This window comes from Helianthus annuus, chromosome 3, assembly GCF_002127325.2.
Source record: "Helianthus annuus cultivar XRQ/B chromosome 3, HanXRQr2.0-SUNRISE, whole genome shotgun sequence".
Taxonomy (NCBI): domain Eukaryota; kingdom Viridiplantae; phylum Streptophyta; class Magnoliopsida; order Asterales; family Asteraceae; genus Helianthus; species Helianthus annuus.
In genome coordinates this window covers 139,613,233-139,627,478 of record NC_035435.2, presented here as the reverse complement: position 1 = coordinate 139,627,478, position 14,246 = coordinate 139,613,233, and the positions used below count along the sequence as shown (strand labels likewise).

The 14,246-nt window shown below is 35.3% G+C and overlaps 1 protein-coding gene across 1 annotated transcript; it reads right to left on the bottom strand.

Annotated features, from left to right (window-relative positions):
• Positions 1 to 6,165: 6,165 nt before the first annotated feature.
• LOC110929787 (high mobility group B protein 10) lies at positions 6,166 to 11,997 on the bottom strand. Its single transcript, XM_022172963.2, has 6 exons — positions 11,699 to 11,997; positions 9,216 to 9,294; positions 8,161 to 8,323; positions 8,009 to 8,068; positions 7,359 to 7,690; positions 6,166 to 6,460 (listed from the first exon to the last, which is right to left on the bottom strand). Exons 1-6 carry the CDS (start codon positions 11,872 to 11,874, stop codon positions 6,422 to 6,424), a joined length of 849 nt encoding a protein of 282 aa, XP_022028655.1. The 5' UTR covers positions 11,875 to 11,997; the 3' UTR covers positions 6,166 to 6,421.
• Between the last annotated feature and the right edge of the window lie 2,249 nt (positions 11,998 to 14,246).

Sequence of the window (14,246 nt, the reverse complement as noted above, 5' to 3'; positions counted from 1 at the left end):
AATGCACACAAGATTCGGACCCAAATGGCTGAAATCACAAGTTACTGCACCTGGGCTTGGGTCGCGGCCCGCGTAAGCCTGTCCAGGCGGGCCGCCTGGCCTCTGTTGCTGTCAAACTTTGCCAAACATTGGCAGTTTTGGTCCCTGTCTTCGCGATTGATGTTTCGGCTCTTTATCATGACTCGTAAACCCCCAAACTTGGTTTTTAAGAACCTTAGGACATTTACCAACATGGTAATGTCCTCGGATAACTTTGCGCTCAACCGAAAAGCCATGAAATTCGACGTTGACGCTTTTAACCCCTCAAGTACGGTTTTGGCCATAACTTTCTCATACGTTGACGAAACTTCACGAAATTTTAACCACATATTCTAGTGAGTATATTTTAGCTTCTCAAAGCTTCGGGTCTGCCAAAAGTTCACTCAGAGGTATAAATTAAACATGTTGACACTTTTGGCCCCTATAGTTTGCAATTCCTCACTTTTGTGCAATTTCCGCGTCGTATGATCCATGAACCATCCGTTTAAGGTTATAAACATTATGTAGGGTTATCATAGAGTCTATTTATCCATTGTTGACACTTTGGACCCTTACGTTCCATAGTTTTCACCGTTTGTCACTTTTAGTCTCTCTAAAGTATATTTTCACATACCGGAACCTTATGACACGTGTCAAGACATTATTGGACGAAATTTTTCGAGGTGTTACATTTTTCTAGGAAGTATATATGTTTCGGTCAGGCTTTGATGTGTTTTGTATATGGACATTTACCTTTTTGCCTTTATGGAAGCGCGCAACACTAATAAAAGTGATGTTATTTACGAAAATGCCACCGCGTCATGTAGTCCATAGATTGTTTTGATCTGACGGTTCCTAACCGTTCTCACACTTTTAGTCGTTCTCTCTAAATCCTGACCCTATATATATATATAGGTATGGGATCAGGAGAAAACGCCCAAAAGTGTGAGAACAGTGAGAACGGATTCTGGCGTAACACGTGTCACGCGACATAGTGAAGGGCGGAGGGGCTTTTTTGTCCTTTTATATTCTTTTTTTAAACGCGTGTCACGTCACTTTTCCATTTTTTGGAGTTTAACAAACACGCGGCGTTTTTATTGTTTTTTTTAGATCAGAAGCATAGTAAATATTTTGTCGTTTTAACTAAGTATGGCTTTGATTGTTGTGCCAAGTAGGATGTAGGCCTATAATGTAGAAAACATCTGTAATTTTCTTGATGTTTGTTTTTTTCTATCAATTTGTTGTGCTATGTAGGATGCAGGCCTATAATGTGACAGACAATTATGGCGTTTTGAAAAGATAGACAAATTCAATTTTCCATGTACTGGCTTTTAATATAATAAATGTTTGGCAATAATGTTAATGTCTCTTCATTTTACTGTTTTACAATTACTGTTTCGTTCAGTTTTATCTGTCAATTAGTGTTGCTTTTTCCAGTAATACTTTGTTTGGCATTTTTTGGCGTTTTATATAGCAACAACGTGCTTTGCTAGCATCCGTTCTCACAGTTTTCATACTATCAGGCGTTTTGGTGTTTGTGGTTTTTGGCGTTTTATAATCAGTTTTTTATTAGTAGAGAATTAGATAATAAACAACAGAGAATTAGATAACAAACAATAGAAAATGAAAAAAAATTGAAAATTCTAATCTAATTTGTCATCCAAATCTTCACTGTCATCAGCCTCTTCTACTTTAACCTTTTTGGTGTTTTGAACCTGTTTTGAATACCTTATCTAGATCCTTATTTTCCTACATAATATCCGTCTTTAGAAGATGCTTATTTTTAGTGGCATCCTGTATTGTGGTTTGATATATACTTGTTTGGTGACATGTTGAAGATCAAGGCCTGCTCGAATGTATTGATCCCTTCGTGCCATCCATATATCCATCAAGAACAAAGTGACATGATGACGTATCAGTGTCATCAGTCTCTCTTTCATGAATATTTGTCCATCTCATGCAGCAAAAGCTTATAGAGATACCCACCTCAGAGAAGAATCCATTCAGTGAAACTTCATTCAGAACAATACTCAATATAGAAGAAATGAGTATTCCCATCTGTGACTTTTTTAACTATTTTTTTGGCGTTTTAAATTGAATGGTTTCTAGGAAACATGGCGTTGTTTTTGGGTGTGATCAATTGATTGTGCATAGACGGCTCTCTTATAGGAAGTTTTTGGCGCGTAGTTTAGGCGGGATTTTATTTATAATAGATGATATTAACAAAGTAGCCGTCTTTTCAGTTACTGTGTGTATTTTTACTGTTTTTGTTCAGCTTTTTATGAGTTGTTAGGGTGATAGACGTGCCATCTTCCAAGTTTGGCGTTTTTAATGGCTTTAAGTAGTTTTTGGCGTTTTTTTTTCATTTTTAGCTTTTAATAATACTTGTCCAAATTACTTTTATTATTGTTTGGGAGTTTTTGGCGTTTTATTGCATTATGGCGTTTCACAATCATTATGTCTGTTTAGCGTTTTTATTAAAATAATCTATTTTATGTTCTTAGCTGAAAAATACATAACAAACAACAGAAAAAGAAAAATTAAAAAAATAAAAATAGAAACAATTCATCTTCAAAATATTCACTGTCATCAGTCTCTTTTTTCTTTGAAACATGTTCACTGGTGGTTTGACTTTGGCATGCGTGAGTTTTTGTTGATGAAGTAGGCTTTTTTGTGGTCGTTTGGAAAGACAAAATGACGTGAGTTTTTTGTTTGAATATTTATCTTCCAACCACTTATCAGTGTCATTCGTCTCTTCATGCCATTATAATATTCATCAAGAACAAAACACAAAAAATGACATAAGTCTGACACCAGCATCTTTTTGTTGAAGATTTGTCCATCTCATGCAGCAAAATGTTATTGAGTCACCACACCTCAGGGAAGAATGCATTCTGCGAAACTTCGCGTAGAACAATATTGAATATACAAGAAACGATGTTTGCCATTTTGGCGTTTTACTGAGGAAATAGTGTATCTAAAAGAAACGTCGATTTTTTGGAATCTTTGATGTTTGAGTATTTTAGCGTTTTTTAAGATGATTGGTATATAGTGAAATATGGCGTTTTGAGTTGGTGTGTTTGATGTTTTGGGTTTTTTGGCGTTTCTAAGATGAATAGTATATAGTAGTAAATATGGCGTTTCCGGTTCGGGGGGTGTGTTTAATGAATGTCTGAGATGTTTTGTTTATATAGGGATGTGTTTTGGCCCGTAATGGCGTTTTATTCATTAGTTTGGCGTTTTTGTTAAAGAAGTCTAAAGACCCTTTTACCCTTAATGAAGCGCGTCCACTTAATAGAATTCGTGTTATTTACGAAAACGCCACCGCGCCAATCTAGTCCATAGATTGTTTTGATCGGACGATCCATAAGCGTTCGCACCGTTCTCACACTTTCCACCGTTTTCTCTAAATGACCCTATATATTATATATATATATATATATATATATATATATATATATATATATATATATATATATATATATATAGGGGAAAGATAAATCGAAAACCCATGTGAGTTGAGAAAACCCAAATAAACCCTATGTAACATTTTTATTTTTTTCTAAAAAAATAGGGAATGTAATATAAATGTACACGGACCTATTTATGAAAAAAAAAAAACGCTTACTAGTTTTTTTTTTAATGTTGAAAATTTGTATGTTACATTTTTTTTTGGACATATATATTATGTAACCTGAAATTTGTAACATTTTTTTTAAAAAAAAAAACTACTCGGGGTTTTTTTGTGTTTCTTTTTTAAAAATGTTCAAATATATGTATATTACATTTCCCATTTTTTTAGAAAGGTTTTTTGAGTTTGCATGAGTTTTTTACAAAGGTTTCTTGAGTTTACACAACTCAAGTGGGTTTTCCCTATAGCCTTCCTCTGTATATATATATGGTAAGGTTCTATAGTGAACACTAGTAGTAGTATATTTGTGAACTAAATAAACAAATCCTGACCATTGATTTACATCATCAAATCCTGATCAATTCCGACCATTGATTTTAGAGGTGGCAATCTTGACCCAAAGGCTTTCAAGTGGGTTACTTTGGGTTACTTTTAAAATTATATGGGTTAGTTTGGGTAAGATATTTTAACTAAACGGGTCACAACGGGTCAATTGAAATTCCATCTTGTTATTTTCGGGTCAAAGCGGGTCGACAACTTTAAATAAATGGGTCGATGTGGGTCGACAACTTTAAAGAAATGGGTTTCGGATCGCAACGGGTTTTATGCCGACACGATTTTCCGCACGGGACGGGTTTTAGGCCGACACGAGTTTCGGGTCGGGACGAGTTTCGTACCATTTCGACCCGTACCGTTTCGACGCGAACCGTTTCGACACGTACCGTTTCGACGCGAACCGTTTCGACCGGTACCGTTTCGACCCGTACCGTTTCGACCCGTACCGTTTCGAATCGAACCGTTTCAACGCGTACTGTTTCGACGCGTACCGTTTCGACCAGTACCGTTTCGAATCGAACCGTTTCAACGCGTACCGTTTCGACGCGTACCATTTCGACCTGTACCATTTCGGCGTGTACCATTTCGACCAGTACCGTTTCGAATCGAACCGTTTCGACGTGAACCGTTTCGACGCATACCGTTTCAACGCGAATCGTTTCGACGCGTACCGTTTCAACGCGTACCGTTTCGACCAGTACCGTTTCGAATCGAACCGTTTCGAATCGAACCGTTTCGAATCGAACCGTTTCGACGCGAACCGTTTCGACACGAACCCACTACTAATAACTGCATATCGATAGTAATTATATTCTCTGTTAATCGATTCGTTGACGATGCAAATCAACAGATTTAAGTAATTGTTGCATTTCAATAGACGTTTGTTTTCTCAATTTTACTCAATTTTCGATTGTAATTAGCAATTGATAGAATGTAATAACTGTAAATCAGTTGTAACTTGTAATCATGATTTCTATTAATCAGTTCGTTGGTGACGCAAATCAACAGAACGACTTAATTGTTGCATTAAAAAAAGGGTTGTTTTGGTTCGGGTCGGAACGGGTTCGGGTTAGAACGGGTTTCGGGTCGGGTAACCGACCCGAAACCCGTTCTAACCCGAACCCGTTCCGACCCGAACCAAAACAACCCTTTTTTTAATTGACCCGTTTTGACCTGAACCCGTTTTGACCCATGACCCGACCCGACCCGACCCAATCCGTTTGCCAGGTCTAATTGATTTACACTTGTGTATTGATAATCAAGGGCTAGGATTAGTTTACACAGTTCACTATCAAGGGGGTTGTTCACAAATGAACCTAACCCTATATATAGGGTTAGGTTAACGTACAATAGCTCTTATCGTACAATATGTACGTGCTCATCTCAACCGTCCGATCTGGTGCGAATTCAATTTTGAACATGCGATTTATGCTGAAAAACCAACATGCGAAATTGCTTTATATACCAACATGCGATTTCATCATATTTACCAACATGCGAAATTGTTACAAGAAAAATAACATGCGATTCATCAAAAAAACAAACATGCGATTTCCAACATGCTTTTTATAACATCCGATTTCACTATATCATACGTATTTGTACGTTAAGGAATATTGTATTTTACATTTTCAATATATATTATACACCTAAAAACTTGTTTTACGAGGGAACACATCATGTGATGAGAGTAATGAGGAAATTATTATTTGCATCTTGCTTGTTAAAAATCACAAAAAAGTAACTCAAAACCTTAGATATCATGTGACATGGGATTTTCCTTTCATAGTTTCACACATTTCTCATTTATTAAAAACTTGAATTCTCTCGTAAAATAAGAAAAATAAACACAGGGCTATTAATGTATTAAAATTTCAGAATTATCAATAAATTATATACAAAGCTAATAAAATTTAGAAATTATTAAAAATTTATAACAAATAGAACATAAGAAAGTATTTTGAAAAAAAGGAGGTGGTCAATGTTCCAAGAATTCTATCAAGAGAAAGGGTCTTGGTGGTTGGTACCAAAATGACACTGCTTTATAAATGTACCAAGTCTATTTTCCTGGAGTCATGGTCACACATCTGACTATAATGGACATGCTTGACTCACCAAGAGAGTGAGTCAACTCAGCCATGCTCCAGTTAACCTTGCCTGTGTACAACAATATCACAACATGAATTCATCACTAAGCCATCAGAAACTCGAAACAAAAACCGCTGATTTTCGACAATTTCCGTTCACCATGATAAGAAAAAAATAAACTTTTTTTCTCCGTTGATCCTAAACTACAACAAACGGGATGGGGGTCGAAACAACGACAAAGTACAACAACAAACAACAAGTACTACAAATTAGAAGAGAAAACGATCACTAGCAACCTACACGCACTAACTAGATTAAAAACGAGTCTTTTAAACAATTGAACGCCTTTTATCTTTCCTTGCCTCTTAACCCTTGCAGCTGATAAATCTACAATAAATCATCGGTGACACCAAAATTAGCACCAAGAAACACAAAGAAGGTTTCTTGAAAACATTTGTTACAAAAAAAAAAAAACGGTTGTAAGCTAGTTGTTATTTCAGGTAATGGTAAAGGTATGCTGCTATTAATGGTGAAAATGCGAAAGAATGCTATTTTGTGCAATTTTCCCAAGCTAATGAACCGGTTGAAATTAGGGCTGTAAACGACGCAGAGCGGCTCGAGAGCTACTCAGGATCGGATCAGTAAAAAGCTCGAACGAGCCGAGCCTTAACAAGCCCGAGCCTGAAATAAGACTCGTTTGGTTATCGAGGCTGAACTCGAGCTTTACATACAAAGCTCGTCTAAGCTCAGCCTAAACGAGCCCAAACAAAATTTATATTGTTTTTTTATATATAAAATATCTACTATTTAACATTGGCTCGCCGAGCTTTGGCTCGCCGAGCTTTGGCTCGTTTAAGCTATTGAAGCGAGCTCGAGCCAAGCTTTTAGCTCATTTAAAATTGTTCTCAATTTACATCGAGCCGAGCCGAACTCGAGCTCTTGGGTTTTACTTTGGAGCTGAGCTCGAGCTCAAAGTAGTAAGCTCGAACTGAACCAAGCCGAGCTCGAGCTTCGTAAAAGCATGACGAGCCGAGCTCAAGCCTAATCGGGCTCGGGCTCGAGCTCGGCTCGTTTGAAATTATGACATGGCAGCTCATGTGTCTTTTAGCTTTGACCACTGTTAATTTTTTCAGACTTGATGTCTGACACCGTCAATTAAGAAATATTAAAGCGAGAAACTTTGAAACTCATGATTATTTATTCTTGGGTTAAAAAAATCGTTACTTGAAATAGAGATTTAACCAATGTTGGTTACCATTAATCCAATATGATAATCGTTATTTACCTGTTTCTCCTCTTCTGTCAAAGTGCTCCATAAAACTTGAATTCGTTTGCGTATGATACTTTCCTGACCATGGTACAAGGGTTTTAACCTTATGTAATGCTCGGTGAAAAACACGTCATACCCACTTGTGTCTGGTTCAGGTGAAGGTTCCCTTATAGCAAGCTGATACATATTGTGGGTCCCATGAGACGGTGCTGGTGAATCAGATGGCAGATGATACAAAAATCCCGACAGCTTTTCAGACCCTAAATCCACCGTAACCAAATAACCTTGATCGAAACGGTTATCAATTGTTCCAGTTACTTCTCCACCAACCTCAATCTTTTGCCTTGCTGTACCACATAGAAAAAACATGTTCAAGAACTAACAAAGAACATCATGGAAACTGGCAAACATGCTAAGTAGTTAATGCAGTAAAAATCGGATATCGGTCAAGGACCGATATTTGAGATATCGGTTATCGCGGTGATATATCGGTCAATATCGCCGATAATATCGGTACCGATATGATATTCTGACCGATATTTTGCACCAATATATCACCAGTGGACCGGACCGATAACCGATATATCACTGATATATCGGTGATATATCATGATATTAACTACATAGCAACAATGTGAATTAGACGGTAGAGTGGTAGACCTTACCAGAAAACAGATTCTTGACAGAACCGGACGCTGATCCATGGGAGACCTTGTTTGTTGCATCTGTCGTGCAGGACGAAGTACGGTCATTCATAAAGCTTCTACTTTTTCTATACATTTAAATATATGATATAATATGTTCAAGATTTAAGTACCATGTGGACCGATAGTGGGGGTCTTTTTGTGAAAATAATAAACCTGCTCGAAATGATAGAGCAAGGAAAGATAATACTTGCGCAAGACAAACGAAGCGTTTGTGATTGTGGGGCCAAATTTGAAAACAGCCATTACTTCCTTCCATCTTCGGTCACTCACAATCTGTACAAAAACAAATATACGTTTTTATGAGATACTATAATTTCTTATATTACACACGATCATAGTTGTCAATAGCGAATAGCGGACGACTGGGTTTAAAAAAGCGAGCTTTAAGCGTGAAGCGATGAAGCGTTTGGAATAGCGCTTTTTTTGGTCTGAAGCGTCACAACATGTGAAGCGTTTTGAGGCGAGCTTTAAGCGCGAAGCGATCATGGTTTGAGGTGACGCTTCAGCCCAATCAGGTCACATTTGGGCCCTTTTTTAGGCCCAATAGTCTTTAAATAGGGTTTAAATGAGGCCCTACTTCTTTACCCTAAGAATCAGCCGCTATCTTTACTTGATTATGATGATTATTGATTAAAGACTATTTCGACAATATTTTTTTTATTTTTTATTTTTTATTTTGAGCGCTTCGTATACGTGAAGCTCTCACTTCGCGCTTGAAGCTTCACTTAAAGCTTTTGGAACCAAAACGCTCCGGAGCGCCTCGCGCTTTTTTAAACCAAGGCGGACGATAGCGATGAAATAACGGGCGCCATTTTATGTTTAGCAAATACACTAGAAGGAAATTTTAGAAATATTTTATAGGTATCTATTATCAAAATACGCTGCATATTTCATCTAAATGCGCAATTTATATTAAGTAGTTATATTAGAACAGAAAAAAGCCTAAACTCCCGCTATTTATATTAAAACAATAAAAAAACAGAAATCCCGCTATATTCACGCTATGGAGTCGCTAATCAACAGACTGCGAGATATGGGCGATACGCTATGAAGCGTGCGGTAGTAAACGCTACATTTGCTATTGACAACAATGCATGCGATTCATAAAGAACTAAAAAGATGCTTAAGCATTTGTTTTCTAAGACAACTGAAATAAAAACCATACCTTCTCAATGCCGCCTCGTGACGTGACTTCTATAAATAGCCGGTGTAGATCTAAAGACGACCCTCCAATGACAGGGATCCTAAGTACATGAGAAAAAAAAAAGAACACTATCAACTTTTAAGTTATTGATTTTAAATCCAATTGCATTGTTTACTTTTAAAATGGAAGTGTTTAGAAGAACTAGAGATTAGAATTAAAAAAATATATATGTACACCCTAAAAAGGTTTAAGCCATAGCAAGGAACAAAGTTATGTTAGTAAACAAAAAATGTAAATAAGACAACAATACAATCAATAAAGATCGGTATCCAAGAAAAAGTAACACCAAAAGATAATGCTTGCAAGTAATGACGGAAAGGAGATTGTGTTTATGGTAGAGTTCTAAGCATGTTGGATAAACAAACAAACAGACAAACAAACAAACGTACACAGTAAAATCCCACTCGTAGATTAGGGTCTGGGGAGGGTGAGATGGGGGCAAACGGCAAACCTTACCTCTATCCCAGAAGATAGAGAAGTTTCTCCCAATGATATCCCGATTCAACAAAACTTCTCTTTTTAAAGTGTAACATACGATTAAGAATTTAAGATATAGTGTATACTTGAAGTAGAAGAGAAGGGAAAATATAAGGCATGAAAAGGGATCACAAAGCATCTAGAAAAGTACCTATCACCGACACCTATGCAAGCATGTTGGATACGGTTAATAATCATATTACGTATGGTATTTCATATCCGGTTATCTTACCGTATAAAAACAAAAAAAAAGTCCAAAACAAAGTTAATACAAGAAGAACTATCCTAATAACCAGAAAAAAAAATCAACAAGGTCAAATACAATTACGAGCCTTCGACAACCTACAGAATTCGATTACAAAAATGCTCAAAATGGGTTATATGTAAACACCAAGACAAGTAAATTTATAATCTAATCTTAGATACATAAAACTCATTTAACTTATCGGAAACTCTAATTGGTAGTCCCGTTTTATATATAAGATGTAAAGGCTCACTGTTTAGTTCATGCCACTTCACAGGATTACATGGTCTGACATGCAAACACAAGTTTTTGGGTGAATATAAATGATATCCCTTTTAGCTGGTACTATAAAACATATGCTTTACCTGAATACAAACTCAATTAAATACACGATTTTCACACTAAATATTAAACAGAACATCACAAGCACGAAACTAGAAGATTTATATACGATAAACCGATCAGTACAGAACACTTATGCTGAACAAAAGAAGAACAAAACATGGGCTTTCAAACTTCCTTAGAGTATGTGTAATGGGGAGGTATATCACCCAGGAACCAACCATAGCGCCCCATGGAGCCCCTGAACACCAAAACAGGGGGCGCTATGGGTTTGAGATTTTGAGTCCCCGTTATCACGATCGCGGCGTGAACATCTCCCCCCACTCACACACACATATATACATACATATGTATGTATGTATATTGAAGAGGTTATATAACCCCCTTACCATTACACCCTCTTGTGATATAAAGCCCCATAAAGCCCCTCTCTTATGCGTTTCGCCACTTGTCGCATAACGCCCCACAAGGGGCTTTATGACCACACATGGCCTTATATACCCAATTATTCTCTTAGCTATATTTTATGATATCTGGATTACTAGACTATATTGTACTACACTATACACAAAAAATAAAAAAATGACGAAAAGAGGTTTTTGGCTCCGGGGGTCTAGGGAGCAGCCTCTCTATAGAAGTAAGGTCTACCCCCATCACACCGTTACTAGTAGTTCAGCTATGAGTGGGATTATACTAGGTACGTTTGTATGTTTGTTTGTATACATACCCAATTTTTTAAATCACAATATAGAAATGAAGCTACATATAGACTACAGTGAGCAATTAAGGCATGAGAGAACCAATAACAGAAGCAAAACAAAAAAAAAATAAAAACATTTCCAGAAATTAGGGTTTAATACTCAGCAAGGACAGTGGCAGCTTTCACTGGCAATTAGGTTATGATTACACATCAAAACACTTAATACACTTGAATTTTGACCAGACCAGACCCTCCACACACTAGTAAATTGGGTAACAGTATTTTCAAATTCCTAAATTTCTAAAACCAATCAAACCTAATTTCAGTCCAAAAATCAATACACATCATCTACACACACATACCACCAACAAGAACAAAATCAAATTCAAATTCAACTTAATTCCATTTCATAACCTTCCCAATTTGTTCCCCCAAATTTCCCACCAAAGCATTTCCCAAATTAGAAACCTTTCTCACACCAAAAACCCCCAAAAAACACCAACACCTAACCATCAAACCTTAAAACAAACATCAAGATCAAAACTTTCCCACACCATTCACCTAAAAATGCAATCTTTAAACATGGGTCATCAACAAAATCAGCAAAAACAAAGAATGCATAAAAAAAAAGACTAAAAAAATAAAGAAAACAAGAAGAACAAACAATGTGTGGGTACTTACTTGAACTTGGTGCCGAAAACAGAGTGAAATAATTGAAGTTTTTCCCAGAAAAATTGAGGGTTTTGAATAATTTCTTCATAAGAAGCCTCTGGTGAAGGATATGTGGTCGTGGATGAACCGTAACCGTTGGTAAAGACTGCCGTTTTTGGGCCGTATGAGAGATGAGGGGCCGACATTTTTAATCGGAGGTTAACAAAGATTCGATTATATGTGTAATCATACACAATAAGACTACTTGGTGAAGAAAAAAATGTTGAAAAATATTAAAAAGACTGTGGATTTATTTCGGTTTTTTGATGATGAACATTGAACAACACTCTTTATTGGATACCGTGATTAATATCCACCATTTAATAACGCCATGAAACCTACTTTATTTTTTTTTAAATAATTTTCCTTTTAACTTTTGTTATGTTACGTAATCCGGGTTTTTTTTTTATTTAATTGGTTTTGATTAAAAAATGAAGCATTAAATTCAGAGTTAAAAATGGGTCTAAATACAGTGGTATGTTATTTTTTACGGTTTTTGATTAGTATAAGTTTTATTTTGATTTAATAAAAGAATATTTTTGGAGGGTTATTGGTCAACGGTCAAAGACTCGAAAGATAGCTATGTGTGTAGTATATGTGTTTAGAATATTTAAGGTTCTTTTTCTTTATGCAGATGTGGACTTTTTAATGTTCCATCTTTTCTTTTCTTTTTTTTTCTTTTTTCTAAACATAAAAAATAAGGTGATGTTATAACTCAAAAGTTTTCATTTAATGGGCGCTCTGCCGGTTGAATCAGTCTAAAAATATGAATAATGTGGTAAATAATTTAATAGTTAAAACATATTATATTATAATTAACTTAATGTGGATGGAGAAAAAGGTTTTTGTTACTATTTAGAGTCCATTAAATTGTAAAATCAATTGGATATAAATGCTTACACATACATAAATATTTTAAAGTAGCAAGGTTGATAAGTTTTTACTTTTTAGTTCATTCAAATAAACAAAATTGTGAGTTATTGATTATTAGTACTTTTTTATAATTTATATTCGTAGTTTTAGCTCTCTAAAAATTAATGGCTTACAGTTCATGTTTATATGACTTGAATGCTCTAATGGTGGTTCATGTTGCTTCTTTCTTTCTTTTACAAAATTGTTTTGAACTACTAAATTTTAATTTTCTCGCATGTTGCAACGGCGTCAAAACGTAAAGTAACGCGAATTTATACCGTCTAATGAAGACGTATTATATTTGGCCTGACTCGCTTCCGAACAAAATTTACGTCATAAATAGACCGACTGGAAACCTACATAAAATAAGCATGAAAACGTTTTATATTTGACCCGACTTATTTCCTAAAACAATTACGTAGAAACGTAAGAAAATAGTGTTTTTAAGTTAAAGGATTGTGCAACGTTGTGGCAACGCCGAAACGTAAAATAACTAGAATTTATACCGTCTAATAAAAACGTATTATATTTGACCTGACTCTTTTACAAACAGCATTTACGTCAAAACGTAGACTAATTGAAAATGTACATAAAAAATATGCACGAAAACATATTATATTTTACCAGACCAAATTTATGTCAAACCGTAAATGAACTTGGATTTATACCTACATACACATATATACAAACAAACACTTAAAAAACGAGGAGGTTAAAATGACATTTTATAAAAAAAAATTACAAAGTTAAGAGGGTATAACTATAAAAACTGAAAGTTAAAGGGTCAAAGAAAAAAAAAGAAAATAAATGTGTAACCAACTTGTGTTTTAATAATATTTATATTTATATTTATAATTATAATTTCACTTATTTATGCTATGAAACAATGCCTATACACAACTTAAATATATTAGATATTTATATGATATCTATGTACATATTTAAACTTTATATTATATATATTATATTGTATAACATGAATAAATGTATAAGTACAATATCATATGATATTATCACACGTTATACATGATATAATAACATTACATGCGTGAAATAAGAAACAACAAATGAAATACAAGAACTAGTGCAAATCATCGCCCCCGACATGGGTTGCCGGTCACCCGTTAAAAGTTGGTCTTAGTTTCAGAATTTTACCTACCCATTGGCCATTTGGTCTATATGTCTTGCCTACAAACATACACACATACCGTTAATAAGAAATGCTAAGATAATGATCATAGTAATTTTTTGGACCTTTTTCACACCATATCATGAATAACTGATAGAAAAAAACAGACAAAAATACCCGGTAGGTATAAGAGAGAAAAGGGATACTAAACAAATAAAACAAGCATTTTCTTTTGTATGAAAAAGGACTAGCATTTAAGTGGGGTAAAAATGCTTGTTTTCGATCCCATGTTTTGTTAGAACGAATAACTCAAAGCACATATTTTCTAAACTTACTTCTATTGTCCGCCAACTCTTACCACTGGAGAATGATATCTTTTCCTAACACCTTGGTACCACTAAAACTAGGTGTTGTGGGTTAACTAAGCTCATTGCTACATCATCGCCACGTCATTGCCACATAAAAACTTGACCATTA